Source organism: Tenrec ecaudatus, chromosome 4 (assembly GCF_050624435.1).
Source record: "Tenrec ecaudatus isolate mTenEca1 chromosome 4, mTenEca1.hap1, whole genome shotgun sequence".
Lineage (NCBI taxonomy): Eukaryota > Metazoa > Chordata > Mammalia > Afrosoricida > Tenrecidae > Tenrec > Tenrec ecaudatus.
In genome coordinates this window covers 9,517,848-9,533,516 of record NC_134533.1, presented here as the reverse complement: position 1 = coordinate 9,533,516, position 15,669 = coordinate 9,517,848, and the positions used below count along the sequence as shown (strand labels likewise).

Below are 15,669 nucleotides of genomic sequence, written 5' to 3'. Positions count from 1 at the left end.
ATGCATGTAAGTGTCCCTGGTTTTGTTTCTCTAAACAACCCAGCCTAACAGGTGGGCTCACAGAATAGAGGACAGTTATTATAACCAAACAGGTAAATGTAGGACTGTTTGTTATTACTTAAATGTCCTCAAAGATCATTGTTTGAACAAAACAGAAACCCATGTTATTAAAGTGTGTGGCAAAAAAAAACCCATAAATGTTGGCAGACGAAAAATGGAATGTCAATTATATCTCAATAAAGATCATAGAAAATTAAGTTGGACAGAATGATATTTAGGGATCCTACCCACGAAAATTCCCAGGCTTAAGTGTCTACATCCCTATTTTGCTACATCATTTTCTACAGTATTTCCAACACATCTTCTTGCTAAAATGTCACAAAAAGACAAACCTAAAAGAATTTAAAAGCCACAAATTCACATGGAAAACAGAAGATGGGAAGAAAGCAGTCAAGAGCTGGGCGCCAACCCTCCAGTTAGGGGTTTCTGGCAGAATGTTCAGGGGAAAGCTGAGGATAAGCCTGAGAAGAGGGGTGAAAACCCTTACTCTCAGTCACAATCAATCACGGGACCAAGGCGGACAGCAGCAATCACAGCCAGGCCGAAAGGGACAGAGAAGGATGCGTGAAAAGGGGAACGCCAAGGGTCCGTGGGAAGAGCGCTGTTGTCATGTCTCACACAAAACAAGTAAAAACCACAGACACTACTGAACAGAAAACAAACAAAAGCCAGATACACTACTCAAAGTTAATTTCCTATATCAGCTTTCACTCTGTCTTCTTTCTAATAAGTTAATAGTCAACCTGCTACGCAGGAGCCTAAAGCAAGAGGTCAAGATCAAGAAAAGTAAACCCCGAGGCCCTGGGAAGGTGCTCAGAAACGAGCAGCAGAGATGGCTGACAAGGCAGTTTGTAGGGGGTGAAAGCATAAAGAAGGGGTTCATGTCCATGAGAAACCCAACCCACTAATCAGGTCCATTCCAACTCACAGTGACCTGACAGGACAGGCCCGGGACCGTGTCTTTTTGGGAACAAACAGGCTGATCCATCTCCTAGGGAGTGGCTGCTGGCCTTGTGGTTAGGCATTTTACTGCCAGCGCACCTGTAAGGAACCACCGTACCCCCACGTCCCCTCCTCTACTTCAGGAGACACTTGACTTGGCCCCCTCAATTCCGATGAGTTTTTGGCTGAAGCACCGAGACCCTGCAACTGCAGGCTACTGGGGCGGTAGGTCACTAGACCACAATGCCCTACTGATAAGTGTGGGAACAAGTGAGTGCCCGTTCTCACAACACTGAGGCTCCCCAGTGTCCTCTCCCTATTCGGCTTCCTTAACAATGGCAGCCAGGCCTCAGCCGCCCAAACAGGCAGGAGATAAAGAGCAGAATTAACATCTAAAAACAAAGCTGAAAGCAGCGGTCATTGTCAATAGGACACAGAATAGCAATACCCGGTATGTACAGTGAGTATAAGCTGACCCAATTATCCGCTGAGGCACCTAATTTTACCACCAAAAAAACGGCATTAAAAATGTGCTGGAAAATTTGGCTAACACTCGAGTATATACGATATATATTTTTGGTGTTGGTAAAAGCTCTAGGGTATGATTTGACCATTTAAACTATATTCATGTATTATTTTTATAAACCACACACTTCAACCACTTTTGTAAAAATGGACTGATTGTATTGTGTTAGTACTTCAATTAAATTCAGTTAGCACGGGACACACAAGGATTCCCGTCTGCTGGGTCACTCGATTTTGCTCTTCTTCATTTATTCATCCTTTCTCTTCCTTACCTTCTTCCCGCCTGGCTTCTCCACGGTGAAAACTTCACTCCAGATCTGAATCCCAGTGGTTTCTGGGTCGGACCCTCCCCGCCATGAAAATCCTGTTAATGGTTCTTCCAAGTCCCCCAACCAAGAGGAGCGGCTACCTTCCTTCTGCAAGAGAAAAAGACCTTCCTACTGGCTTGCCAATGGGTCCACTTACATGCCAGGCGAACACAGGAGCTTGTTCCCTGCTCCTCTGGGCAGACAAAGTGTGGAAAACTGAGGACCAGGAAGAGGGTGTATGCGGATCGATTCTCTACGCTCTGGGAGGCAGACTGGAGGGGGGCCTTGACATTTGTGAGTTGGAGATGAATCCCAGTCACATTCTCCTAAGTAAAAGTTATCCTCCACAATGTCTCCTGACACCCCCCCCTACCCGCCCCCAATAATGCCAATCTTAAGATGTTTTTTCCAAGGTCATGTCTGCTTACTATAAGCTTAAAGGTTGTCTGCCATTGAGGGCAAGCTGACCCTAGTGCCCACCCCACCCTAAGAGAAGCCCACTTCCTTCTGATAAGGCTCTTAGATCATTCACCACCACCCCCAGAAGAGCTCAGGGACACCTAAGGTCAAGCCAACTCAGGGATGGCCAAGATTAAGCTGCTATTGTAACCCTTGTTGGGTATGTGTTGTCTTATCATGTGTATGCCCCTGCCCCCAGTACATCCCCTTCCTGTTACGGACATGTATGCCGTAGCTTGCCAGCCCAAGACTATCTAGGTCTCTGAGGATAAATTACCGTATATACTCGAATATAAGCCTAACTGAGTATAAGCCGAGGTACCTAATTATTACCTGGGAAACCAGAAAAACTGATTGACTCGAGTATAAGCCTAGGGTGGGAAATGCAGGATGTGAATTAACAGAGACCAGAGGGGAGAGACGGAGCGCAGCCACAGACACATCCTTACCAGTTCAGCTGCCGGCATAAGTGAATTACTACGGGTGCTTCTGCGAATTGGAGCCGTCCACGTCATAGGACGGCTCTGATTGGTTAGACATGAGTAAACAAACATCCAAAGCCCTGCAGTGTCAGCGGGGCTTTGAATGAACAGTGGAGGAACGGCAATCACCCGCGAGATGTTACACCTCACTGGGGTACCACTGACCCGTGTATAAGCCAAACCCCTGTTTTTCAGCACATTTTTTGTGCTGAAAAACTCAGCTTATACATGAATGTATACAGTAGTTCTCTCTCTGGTTCCGGTCTCCATGGAAGAGGTGAGCCCTTGCACGCCTTGTCTGATGTTTCTTTGATTTACCCTTCAATTACACAGCCACCCCTTAGGACCCATTTGGTTGTGGAGGTTGGTCCCCCACAAAAAAAAATCTCACTTTATGAAATGCATCACTCCAACCTTACCTGGAAATACAAGTACCGCAGCATAAAGTCCAGAAAGAAGGACTTGCCCTTTCGGAAGGCCCCGGCCACCGACAGCACCACCACATCAAGGTCCCGGATGTGGTCCTGCAACAGGACACTGGCCAAGGCTTTCTCCTCTAGTTCAAAGGAATGCTGCTCCTTGTGGACACACACAATCTGCACAGGGCCTGGCTTTTTGCTCTCCATGGCATCCCCTACACGCAGAGATGAGAATCGGTTCAGAAATCAATGACACACACACAAATGACAGCAGTAAATTCGCATCGATCGTTATTCACACACAATGTAAGGGGGTCAAATGCACCAGTCCAGAAAAGAGTGGGGAACAGATATGCTGCCTACAAGAGACTCCCTAGAAACAAAGGCAAAAATAAATGTAAAGTCAAGGGGCAGAAGGTATGACCAGACAGTCCCCAAAGAAGACATTCAGGTGGGCAACGGACGTGTGAAGAAATGCTTGAGACTATCAGCCATCTGAGAGACGCAGAGCTAAGCCTGGTAACATCACCGGCCCCAGGACTGTAACGATGGTAACAAACAGGAAACAGCACAGGGTGGAGAGGGTGCAGGGATAGGAGAGCCTCCTAGACAGCTGGGGGCTGTAACGTAGCACAACCACTGTGGTATGGAAAGAAGTACGGTGCTGCCTCAGAGACGGGGAGTGGAAATAGCGTATGGTCCAGCGAGCCCTAGAGACGCGAGAGCGGTGGCATGAACAGATGCGTGCGCACTCACGGGCACTGCAGCCCTGTGCACCACGCCAAGATGAAAACCACCTCAGGGCCCATCGGTGGAAGAAGGGGCACACGCACAATGGACTAGTAGGCCACGGTGAAGGGCAGCAACGACACGGGTCAACCTCGAGAGGGCGTCAGGCTGAAATTCACCAATCAAAGAAGGGCGAGCTTTGAATCAAATGAAACCACATCATACAAAGATCGAGCAAGGGTTTTTACACTCAAGAAACAGACTTTGATGAAACTGCACGCACCAGGGGCAGGGGAAGAAGGGAGAGAAAGGGAAGTCACAAATTAGATTCTTTTCAGAAAAAGTTTCCCAGCGCCCCCCACCCTCCCCCGCCCGCAATGAAAATCCTTTTAACTGCAGCTCACAGCCCAGGAGGAAGTGGAGGTGTCTGCTTTGCAAGCCCCTGGGTCATTCCATGCACCCTCCCCAGGGTGGCAGCACCCACTTTGGGCACCACTGAGCTCGAAGGCAGGCAGGTGTTAACTTAGGTGAAGGGGAAGCCAACATCCAGCATGAGGACCCCTGCCCCCCCCCCATCTAATTTACCAGCATAAAAAGAATGTTTAACAACCCATGAGAGAGAGATGAGAAGAAAGTGACAGGATTAGGGGAAGACACACATTGGGAGGCTAGATGAGTTGTTGGATGTGAACCTGATGGTCACTCTGTAACCTTCACCTAAGACACAATAGTTTTTTTTCTAATTTTTAAACCAAGGAATAGAAATATATATATATATATATATATATATTTCAAGTTTATAAAATAAAATAAAGCAAGAGTGGCAATATTAATTTTTGATCAAATAGATTCCAAGGCCAAAACCTGCATAAGGGACAAGAAAGGGCAATGTGTGATTAGAGGGTCAATCCAACACGCAGAGGGAACCACAGTGTGTCTGCGCACCCAATGACAGACAGAGCTCCAGAACACACAGAGCAAACATGAACAGACTTGAAGTGATAAATCGACAACTCCACAACGGCAGTTGACTTTAGATGGTGAACAGTGCAAGGAGAAAGAAACTCAACAAACGCACAGTCTACTCTGCCGAAAGACCTTCATGTTCCTGATGGGTAGGAGGAAGAAGTTGGGGAGGACACAGATTGAAGAATACGATTCAGCTGTGAGGGACTGCCAACAGGGTTTATTGTAATTGCTATCCTGCTCAGTGTAAAAGCAGCCATCTCAGAAACAGGAGGGGAGGGGAGAGGAGGGGCAGATACCAGGAGTGGGGTGCGTCCTTTGGCCCCGGAGATTCCTTGATTTAGGAGACAGCTGTGACACCAGAGGAGCAGCAGAGGTACTGCAATCTCACTCACACTCACACTCACACACACACACACCCCACCCCACCCCCTTCCCATACCTTCAGGGAATCATATCACTACCCCCGTTACTGTTTCCGAAGGCGTTATGTATCTTGGCTTTCCTGAATTGAAAGCACAGTCATCCAACCTGACCTCATAGAAATAGAGAACACTCCCCCCCAAATGCATACATCTTCTTTTCTGGCGCACACGATCGTTCTCCAGAATAGACCATGCTATTAGGCCACAAAGCCCCTCTGTAAATTTAAGAACATCAAAATAGAATAATGCTTCTTCTCAGATAACAACCCAATGGAAGTAGAAATCCATAGTCTACAAACCAAAGAAAAACCCAAACCAAATTCATTGCCATCTAGTTGAGTCCGACTCGGGGACATTAAATACAAGGCCACAAAATAACACTTTGCTTAAAAATTACTGGGCAATAGAAGAAATAAATGTGAGGGAAAAATTCCTAGAATAAGAAAAAACTGTTGGAGATACTTTTTTTAAAGTACACATTGTGCACATAAGGAGAGAGCCAAGCATTCTTTCAGGGGGTGCGGGGGAGAGGGGCTGGCACCAAGGGCCCAATAGAAAGTAAAGGTCTAGAAAATGATGATGGCAACATATGAACAAATGTGCTTGATACAATTGATGTGTGGATTGTTACAAGAGCTGTAAAATGTCTTCGTTTTTATTTTTAAAAAGAGTTCTTTTAAAGGACAGAAAAACACTAACCATAAAAGAAAATGACAGATTAAACTTCATTAAAATTATGAGCTGATGTTCATTAAAAGACATCATCCAGGTAGTAAAATGACAAGCGAGGGCAAAAGGCGAGGAGGAAATAGTCACAAGAGCTACAGTCAAAGAGTTACGTCCAGAATCAATAGAGAAGCCAGTAAGCACAAGACCGAGAATCCAATTTGAAGAACAGATGCAAAAGGCTTTGACCGGGCCCTTCACAAAAAAGGATATTTGTATGGCCAGTAACTAGGAAAGTGTCCGTTCAAACCCCAATGAGACCACCGTTTGCCCAACAAAATAGCTGCGATTTCAGATTGACAATACCAACCACGGGAAAGAATTGGGGTGTCTGGGACTCATGTGTTTCTCATGGGAACAATACATAGCATGTTTCCACCGCAGAAAGCTGGCTATAGCTACTACAGAGAAAGCTGTGCTCCAGCACGCCCAGAGAGAAATGGATACATGAGTCCACAGGGCAGCTAGATTCACCGAGGTCTCAAAGTGGAACCAATCCAAATGCCCACCAGCCCAGGAAGAGGACAGGTACTGTGGTACAGTGAAGCTCCCAAGAGCAGAATGTGCCAGGACTGCCTTGTTAGTTCTGGGGCGTCTCCCAAGTGTTCCCCTTTGATGACATAGTACTTTTTTATTGCTTCTTGTAGTGGAAAAAAATATTTGTGGTTTTCTTCTCGGACAGGCTTCCCCGCTTGCACAGTGCTGGCTTTCCCAGACTACTGTTGCTCCCACTCCTCACGCTGCGTGTCAGTGCGAAAGAACAGCACCATAGACGGACCAAACCGCAGGGACAAACCTCACGCGCTACTCTGAGCAGCCATGCAATTGTGTTTTATGATTCCATTGACACAAAAGCTCAAGAACAGGCAAAACTACGCAAGCCTGACAGAAACCAGCAGTGTCACTTTGGTGGAAGAGTGGTTGCTGAATAGAAAGACGCAGGAGGATGCTCCCGGACTGCTGGAAACAGCCTCTCTCTTAATCTGGGGGGTCTCTGTATGAGTGCTTGACAAAGCAGAGGGTCAGTGCGAACAAGAAGACCCTCAAGAGATGGCCTCACACAGCAGCGACTCTAAGAATAGCACTGCACTTGGCAGGGGCAGTTCCCTCTGGCGCTGTAGTGTCAGGACCCCCTGCAGCGCTGCACGTTGTGCTCCCATCCTACTCCACACAAGGGGGGTTAGTGGTTACACATTGGGCTGCTCACCGCAAGGTCAGCAGTTCAAGACCATCAGCTGCTCCTCAGGACAAAGATGAGGCCTTCAACTCCAGTAAACACCGGCGGTCTTAGAAACCCACAGGAGCAGTTCTACCCTGTCCTACAGGGTTGGCTAAGGGTTGGAATCAACGCTGGCAATTAAAACTCGCCAGCTACTGAGTCCCCTTCTCCACAAACAATATTGATAAGGTAAATTTCTAGTCTACTGCTGCAAGTCAGTATGAAGAAAACTGAATTTAAAAAAAAAAAAGAAAACTGAATTTACATAGCACGTGGATCAACACTCAGTTCTAAGAATGAGCTCAAAAGGCTGCACGTGTGCATGAAAAGCAAAAGTCTCTGACTGTGATAGCTATCACTACAGGGCCTTTCTAACTGCCTGGGACCTACATCATTTTCTTTACTCCTCCGGACAACTCCACGACCTAAAGATGTTGCCTCATTTTTAAAATAAGGAAACTGGAGCTTACCAAGATTAAGTACCTTGCCCAATGGGTTCTGGAAATAAGTTCAACAACATCTCTAGGTAACTATGTCTTACAACTTTTGTTTTTGTTTAAACAAATCCACAATTTTATTTACTTTTCAATAAGTTTAAGCCCTCGAGAGGTACAGCATCACACAGATTTGGACCTGAGCAATAACACTGTTTCCATGGGTCACGTTTAAGCTCAAAATGAAGTTACTCGTTAGTAGTTTCTCAACCAGAGTCAAGAGCACAGGCTAGAAATTACTTGAAATGCAACTTCTCTACAGCTGTGGATTTATGCAGAGCACTCAAAATCTACCAGTGAGAATCGCAGATTGAGCCCCAGCAAGACTTCCTTGTGGACAAATGAGTACCACTGGCATTAAAGATGACGGGTTTAAGTAGTATAAAGTTTTTATTTTAATACAGTGGTTCTCAATCTATGGGTCACAACCCCTTTGGGGGTCAAATGACCCTTTCACAGGGGTAGCCCAATTCATAACTGTAGTAAAATTAGCTATGAAGTAGCAACGAAAATAATTTTATGGTTGGGGTCACCACAACAGGAGGAACTGTATTACAGGGTCGCAGCATTAGGAAGGTTGAGAGCCAGTTTTAATAGTTATGTATTTTAATATGCTAGAAAATAGTAAACCCATGCTTTCAAAGGGAGGCTAAATTTTAAAAGTGAATCAACGTTAAAAAAACTTAAGAGCAAAAATGAACTAAGAGACTGCACAGACTTAGTCCTTAAAATGACTTCTTTGCACTGTAACACTGTAAGATCTTTGGCAGGGCCTCTGTCTAATGGAATAAGGTCTCAATAAGGGACTGGGACACAAGGACTCCATGGTCTTTCTGGTTGGGGAAGGCAAGGATGCACATGGTAAAGTACTACACCATTTGTGAGAAAACAGAATGTCCTTTCTGGGAATTCTCTCAGACCTTGTCCTATATATTTCTTCTTTCCCCTCTATAATAAAAGCTGTCATTGTAAGCAAAAAAAAAAGACTGCACAGATTGGCAGATGGGTCAAAACCAGATAGCTGGTCTCTCAGTTCCTGCGGGCTGGGCACAGTGGGGACTGCAGACACAATCACCTTTGCTGCCAGACTTTACCCTTTAAAAACCAGAGTGGGTGTTGTCCAGGTGGCTCTGACCCTCAGTGGCTTGTTGGTGTAATAGTTACACACTGGGCTGTTAACCACACAAGGGCAGCAAGTTCAAAACCACCAGTCACTCGGAGGGAGAAAAGAGAGATGAGTTAACAGCTGGGAAGCTTGTCCTATGGGGTAGGGTCGCTAGAAGTCAGCATCGACTCAGTGGTAGAGAGTTTAGTTTGGGGATTGGCCTATCAAAAGCAGACTGCCAGAGCTTTCCTCCAGCACCTGAGTGACTCCCACCACCCTCCTTTCGGTTAGCAGCCACGCACACCAACAACCCTGGCACCACTTAGGAACCCCAGAAGCTAGAGAAATGGAGTCCTCCTTTTCAGACTTAATATTTCGGGCAGCAAAAACAAAAAACAAAAAAACGGTTCTCACTACTTTTTAACAATGTGCCGACCATGGGAAAACAAGTGAGCCATGTCATCACTGTATAAATGTACTACTCCAAGGCTTTTCCTATCCACTGCTGCCCCCACGAGCAGGGAACCCACTCTGTGACTAATCTCTGAGTGTTCTTAACGGCTATAGCAGGTAGTGAATCCAAGCCCTAAAGGAGTCCGCACAAAAGGATTAGCAGACTTGATCAGCACCTCCTGGGGTAAAGTACCCCGCAGTGCACAAAGAAGGGGAAGAAGAAGCAGAGCTGGCAGGGTTTTCCAACATTTCTTCCTCCCTCCCGCTGGGTCACACCTCTTTAGGTGAGCAGATAAGGCGACCAAAAGCAACACTTTCCCCAGTAGTTTCATAGCTAGGGTAAGGCCAGGTGAGTCAGTTCTGACCAAGTGGGGATGACTGGAAGTGATAGGGACCACGCTTCCAGGTCATGGCAACTGCCCCTTCCCGTTGACTGGGTGTCAAGGTGGGAGTGAGTCATCCTGGGCCAGGTGCAGGAGAGCAACACCCTAGAAATATGGGGAAAAGGTAAGTAGGTCTAGGGCAGCGGTTCTCAACCTGTGGGTCTCCACCCCTTTGGGGTATTGAACGAGCCTTTCACAGGGGTCGCCGATTCGTAGGAGTAGCAAAATGACAGTGATGAAGTAGCAAGGAAAATAATTGTGTGGTTGGGGGTGTCACAACATGAGGAACTGTATTAAAGGGTCACAGCATTAGGAAGGTTGAGAACCCCTGGTCTAGGGCTTCTTGCAGCAGAATTTCCATCCTGCTGGCTTCTGTGTGAAAGAAAACTAATGTCGCCCTTGTTTGAATCCCTTGGAGGGTCTGTCCAATACAGGCACACGGCGTCCTAATAGCCAAACACTACTACTAAGCAGTGAAGACTGATGCCGTCAGCCCTCAGAGCACTGCAGCCTTACGCTTCACGGTGAAAGCACAGCAGACGCACAATCACCATGACTGTGATGATCCCTAAGTGAATGGCAGGCACTGTCACATAGTTGAAGGGCACAAGCTGGAGGAGGCAGGTGGCATCAGTAGAGTGACATGCATGGCTATACCATGGCTACAGACAAGCTGAACCAAACCAACAGCAAATATAAGAAGCCGAAGAGAGCCTTTCCTGTCTCCTGCGCTGTTGGCCCAGCCTGGCGCCCAGCAGAAAGTGAGCAGAGGGAGGGAGGGAGGGAGGGAGGGAGGATGCTTGCCTTTGCCTCCACCAGTCTGAGCACTGTTACCCTACCATCCTGTTCGCCGACTTTCTCTTGTTTCCTGTGAGACGCTGCCGGGTCAGTTCGGACTCAGCAACTCTACACACAGCAGAATAAAACCCGGCCGAGTCCTGCGCCATCCGCACAACGGCTCTTATGTGTGAGGTCCATTGCTGTCAGCCCTTCTTGTCTAGAGCCTTCCTCTTTGCTTCCTCTCCACCACAGCCTGGTCGCCTTCTCCAGGGACTGGTCCTGACAGGTTCAAAGTCCGTAAGACAGTATCTCGCCATCTTTGCTTTTAAAAAGCTTCTGGCTCACTTTTTGGCACACCCTCGGCTCTCCCTTCCTAAAGACAACGTGGCTGCATTTTTGACTGTCCACTCGTCCCAGTCCAGGCGTCACATGGACTCCCTTTACTGCTTCACTTCGAGCAGCAAAGTCTGCAGGTCTTCTATAACAAGAACCGAGCCCTGGGACTCGGTGACAGGGCACCATCCTCAGGTCTTCTCCCACCTCATGGGCTCCTTTCACTGCCTCCTCCTATTTCCCTGTGGATAAACCCCACCCCCACCCCCGTTTGTCTTTTGCAGTTCTCCCTCCCTCTATGAGCTCTTTACTCTCTTACGTTCAATTATATCTTCTATAATGACAACCCAACTTCATTCCATGTCTAACCTGCATTCAAAGGTCCAAATGTACAACTGCCTAAGGGACAGCCACCTGGCTCACCCCCTCACCTCAATCTCAGGGGTGCTGTGAGGAACTATATGGGCCTAAGAGTCAAGAAACAAGTTCCTGGTCCAGTTCTGCCACTAACCAACCATGTGATTCTTCTGGGAAGGTGGAGTCTTCCGTTGCATCAAGAAAGTGAGTCAAGTGTTTAACCTCTAGAGCTCTTTCGGCGTGAACATTTACAAGTCTGCACCTCATGATGCCAAGACGGGGCTACATTCAGCGACCCAATTTTTTCAACCTAACGCCACCTCCAATCCACAGCTCAGACTTTTCCCTGACTACCTTCCTCGCTGCCATCAAGACCATTCCATATGCTGGCCACCCCAGCTGCCGGGTGTCACCAAACCCCATCCATCTACGCTCCTGTCTGGCACCGTTAGGAGGAAGGATCGTTTGCACTGACGGTAGCGTTTTACTTCCTGACAATCCCATTCGCTCTACCACACCAGGCCACTGGACCAGGCTTTTTCTAGCAGTCCAATTCAGTGACCCTTGAATAACTGGACCGTTTCCTGGAGATTTACATGGGCCACGCTTGCTAAGTCATTTATATCATGCCCATCTGGCAAAGGAGGAGATCTACATTTCCAGGATTTTTCGAAAACTGTAACTAAGGTCATAGGACAACCTGGATACAAAGTGTTAAACGGGAACCAATTCTGCTGGGTGAAAGTTCTGCTGGGTGAATGTAGGTTTCTCTGTTTACAGGACTGCTGTAACTAGGGTGACTGCATCACACACGTGATACATGTAAATGCTGCTGCATCTGCAAATGTTGTGACTATGTACACTTGTGTGAGGCAGGGTTCTCTCGAGAAACCAAACCAGGACACTTATGATTATATATATGTGTGTGTGTGTGTATGTACGTACATGTATGTTTATGTATATGTATAAGGAAAGATTTATATATATGTAGGATAGATTTTTATATATGTGTGTGTAGGATAGATTTATATATATATGTAGGATTTACATGTGTGTGGGGGGGATAGATTTATATATATATGTAGAAAGATAGATTTTTATATATATATAGGATAGATTTTTAGATATATATGTAGGACAGACTTATGTGTGTGTGTAGAAGGATAGATTTATATGTGTGTGTGTGTGTGTGTATGTGTGTGTAGGAGGATAGATTTAGACAACAAGAAGAAATGTAACAACTAATTAGTGCACACAGCAGTACAGAGGGCTCAGTTCAACTCACGTGCATGGAACAGTTAATATACTGTAAGCCCTGTAACTCACGTGGGCTGCCGGTCCAAGGTCAGGGAGGCAGGCAGCAGAGTCCTCCCTTGGGCAAGGCAGGCAGAGTCTACCCGCAGGCAGCAACCAGCAGGGGTTCAGCAACAGTCAGTAGGCTACAGAGCTTCATCAAGCAGACCCAGATGGGATATCAAACTCAAGCAATGCAAGGCGACAGGATCCACCAGCGGCAAGCTCAAACGGATACATGCACTAGCAGCCTGACCAAACAGTTCTAGAAGAAGCCAACAAGATCCAGGGGTCGGTTTGACCCACAGGTGGTGTAGCACACAGGTTGAGGCAGAGAACTCGCTAAAGCAGCAGCACGTTGGCCCGATCACCAGAGAGCTAGCCAATATCTCTTTGCCCTCCCATCAAACTGGAACCTGATTAATCTCACATGTCCTTATTGACCGGGTTGGCACAATAAACCTAACCATTACACATTTTAATAGTAAGAAAATGTGAACAGGAAAACAATAAAGTAACTTGCTTAAGTGAAAGATTTAGGGGGCTTGGGGGTTGTTGTTTGTGCCCCTCACTAATAAAGCACCTCCTCCCTCAACTCAGGAATCAGTCACAAACGCTGGAGTTATAGGGAGAAAACCAGAAACGTTTCTAGGTGGCAAGCTTACATGCCTTCTCCCTTTGGAGCGCCAACAGTTTCACAAGGACTCCTTTCTCATCACATCTGAACACTGATCTCTGAACAGAGTGAAAGTAACATTGAAACTGGCTGTAATGCTTTTGTAGCACATTGGGCTAGTTTCCAACAAGAAGAGAGGACAGAGTTGAAAGAATAACATTGACACAAGGTGACTAAAACTGTACCCTACTGGATCAAAATCAGGATTTTCAGCTCTGCTGAAAACAAAAAGTCTAAGAAGTAAGTTCTACAGAAAAATGAGAGTGGGGAAAAGTTTAAATATCCCTCCAATACTGGAGATCATCTGAACAGTATGGATGGGCTAAAAATTAAGCGTTGGAAAGAATTTTTATTAAGAATTATTACAGCACTGAATTATTAGAATTCCTAGAACCCTGGACTTTATGGGGATCAGAAATATGTAACTAATTGCAATGTTGTTGCTAAGTATTGCCAGGTCAATTCTGACCCACAGCAACCAAAAGCAGAACAGAACAGAACACTGCCCAGTCCTGTGTCATTCTTCACAATTGTTCTTATGTTTACGCCCAGTGTTGCAGCCACTGTTACCCATCCATCGCATGAGGGGCTTTCTCACCATCTACTTCATCAACCACGCTGTGTCCTTCTGCAGTACTCAGCCCTCCGCAGACGGTGGCCAGAGCAGGAGGGAAAGCGGGTTTACATGAATCTGTGGGCTTACACAGATGAATAAAAGCAAACCCTATTTAAAGCATCAAGTCTAAGGCATGAGGTCTACAGAAAAGCAGTGGGGGAAAGATCAAATGCCCCTCCTATCACTGAAAAGGCCATCTGAACCGTTTAGATGAATCCAATGAAACCAGTTCAATGGAGTCGGCTACAATTGCTATTTCAGCAAATGCATCAAGAATTTGTGTCAACAACGGCTGGAGCCAAAGTGGGTGAACAAGTAAATGTGGTGAGGAAAGCTGATGGTGCCCGGCTATCAAGGGAGGTAGTGACTGGGGTCTTGGAGGCTTGAGGATGGACAAGCGGCCATCTGGCTCAGAAGCAGCGGAGTCCACATGGAAGAACACACCAGCCTGTGTGATCGAGTGGTCCCAAAGGGATCAGTTATCAGGCATCAAAGAACAAAAAATCATATCATTGACTGCACACCTCCATGATAGGATCGCTGAAGACAAATGGGTGCATAAGCAAATGTGGTGAAGAAAGCTGATGGTGCCCGGCTATCAAAAGAGATAGTGTCTGGGGTCTTAAAGGCTTGAAGGTGAACAAGCGGCCATCAAGCTCAGAAGCAAAAAAGCCCACATGGAAGAAGCACACCGGTCAGTGCGATCACGAGGTGCCAAGGGACCAGGTATAAGGCATCATGCAAAAAAAAAAACAACGATATAAGTGTGTGTATATATGTGTATATATGTGTATATGTATATGTATATATATCATATTAAATGAAGGGGGAAGTGCAGAGTGGAGACCCAAGGCCCAAGTGTCGGCCAATGGAGATCCCCTCATAGAGGCGTTTAGGAGCGGAGATGGGTTAATTAGGGTGCGAGGTAGTACCGATGAAGAACGCGGCTTTCCCCCGGATCCTGGATGCTTCCTCCCCCTAACTACCATGATCCGAATTCTACCTTGCAGGCCTGGATGGGACAGAGGCTGTACACTGGTGCATATGAGGGCTGGAGGTACGGGGAATCTAGGGTGGATGATACCTTCAGGACCAAGGGTGTGAGGGACGATGCTGGGAGAGTGGAGGGTGAGTGGGTTGGAAAGGGGGAACTGATTACAAGGATCCACATGTGACCTCTTCCCTGGGAGAGGGACAGCAGAGAAGGGGGGAAGGGAGACTCCGGATAGGGCAAAATATGACAAAATAACGAGGTATAAATTGCCAGGGGCACATGAGGGAGGGGGGAAAGGGGAGGGAGGGAAAAAAAAAAAAGAGGACCTGATGCGGGGGGCTTGGGTGAAGAGCAAATGCCTTGAGAATGATTGGGGCAGGGAATGTATGGATGTGCTTTATACAATTGATGTATGTATATGTATGGATTGTGGTAAGAGTTGTATGAGTCCCTAATAAAATGTAAAAGAAGAAAAGAGGAAAAAATGATTAGGGCAAAGACTGTGCGGATGTGCTTTATACAATTGATGTATGTATATGTATGGACTGTGATAAGAATTGTATGAGCCCCAATAAATTGTTAAAATTTAAAAAAAAAGAAAAAAGAATTTGTGTCAATTAATTTATCAGTCAACCAGGGCTTCTCAATCTCAGCACTACAGATAATCTTGATGTAAAGTGATGTCCTATGCATTGTGGGATGTTCCTGACCTCTCCCCATAGCATGCGTTGCGTCGCTAACTGAAAAGTCAGCAGTTCGAAACCAGCAGCTCCTCGGCTGCCCACCAGGGCAGTTCTACCCTGTCTGCTCTATAGGGTCACTCTGAGTTGGAATTGACTAGGTGGCAGTGAGCTTGGCTTTTTGGTTTTCATCTCATTGGATACGGCCCTTTCCCCGGGTTCTGACAACCAAAAGTCTCTGCACA

The 15,669-nt window shown here is 46.5% G+C and overlaps 1 protein-coding gene across 1 annotated transcript in view; it reads right to left on the bottom strand.

Moving 5' to 3' along the window:
- ATL3 (atlastin GTPase 3) overlaps nt 1-15,669 on the bottom strand; it is a 46,852-nt gene that overhangs the window by 25,470 nt on the left and 5,713 nt on the right. Inside the window, exons 2-3 of the mRNA XM_075545567.1 lie at nt 3,196-3,410; nt 1,800-1,943 (exon numbers count right to left, since the gene is read on the bottom strand). Of these exons, the coding sequence (XP_075401682.1) occupies nt 1,800-1,943; nt 3,196-3,410 (359 nt within the window). The remainder of the gene's footprint in view (nt 1-1,799; nt 1,944-3,195; nt 3,411-15,669) is intronic.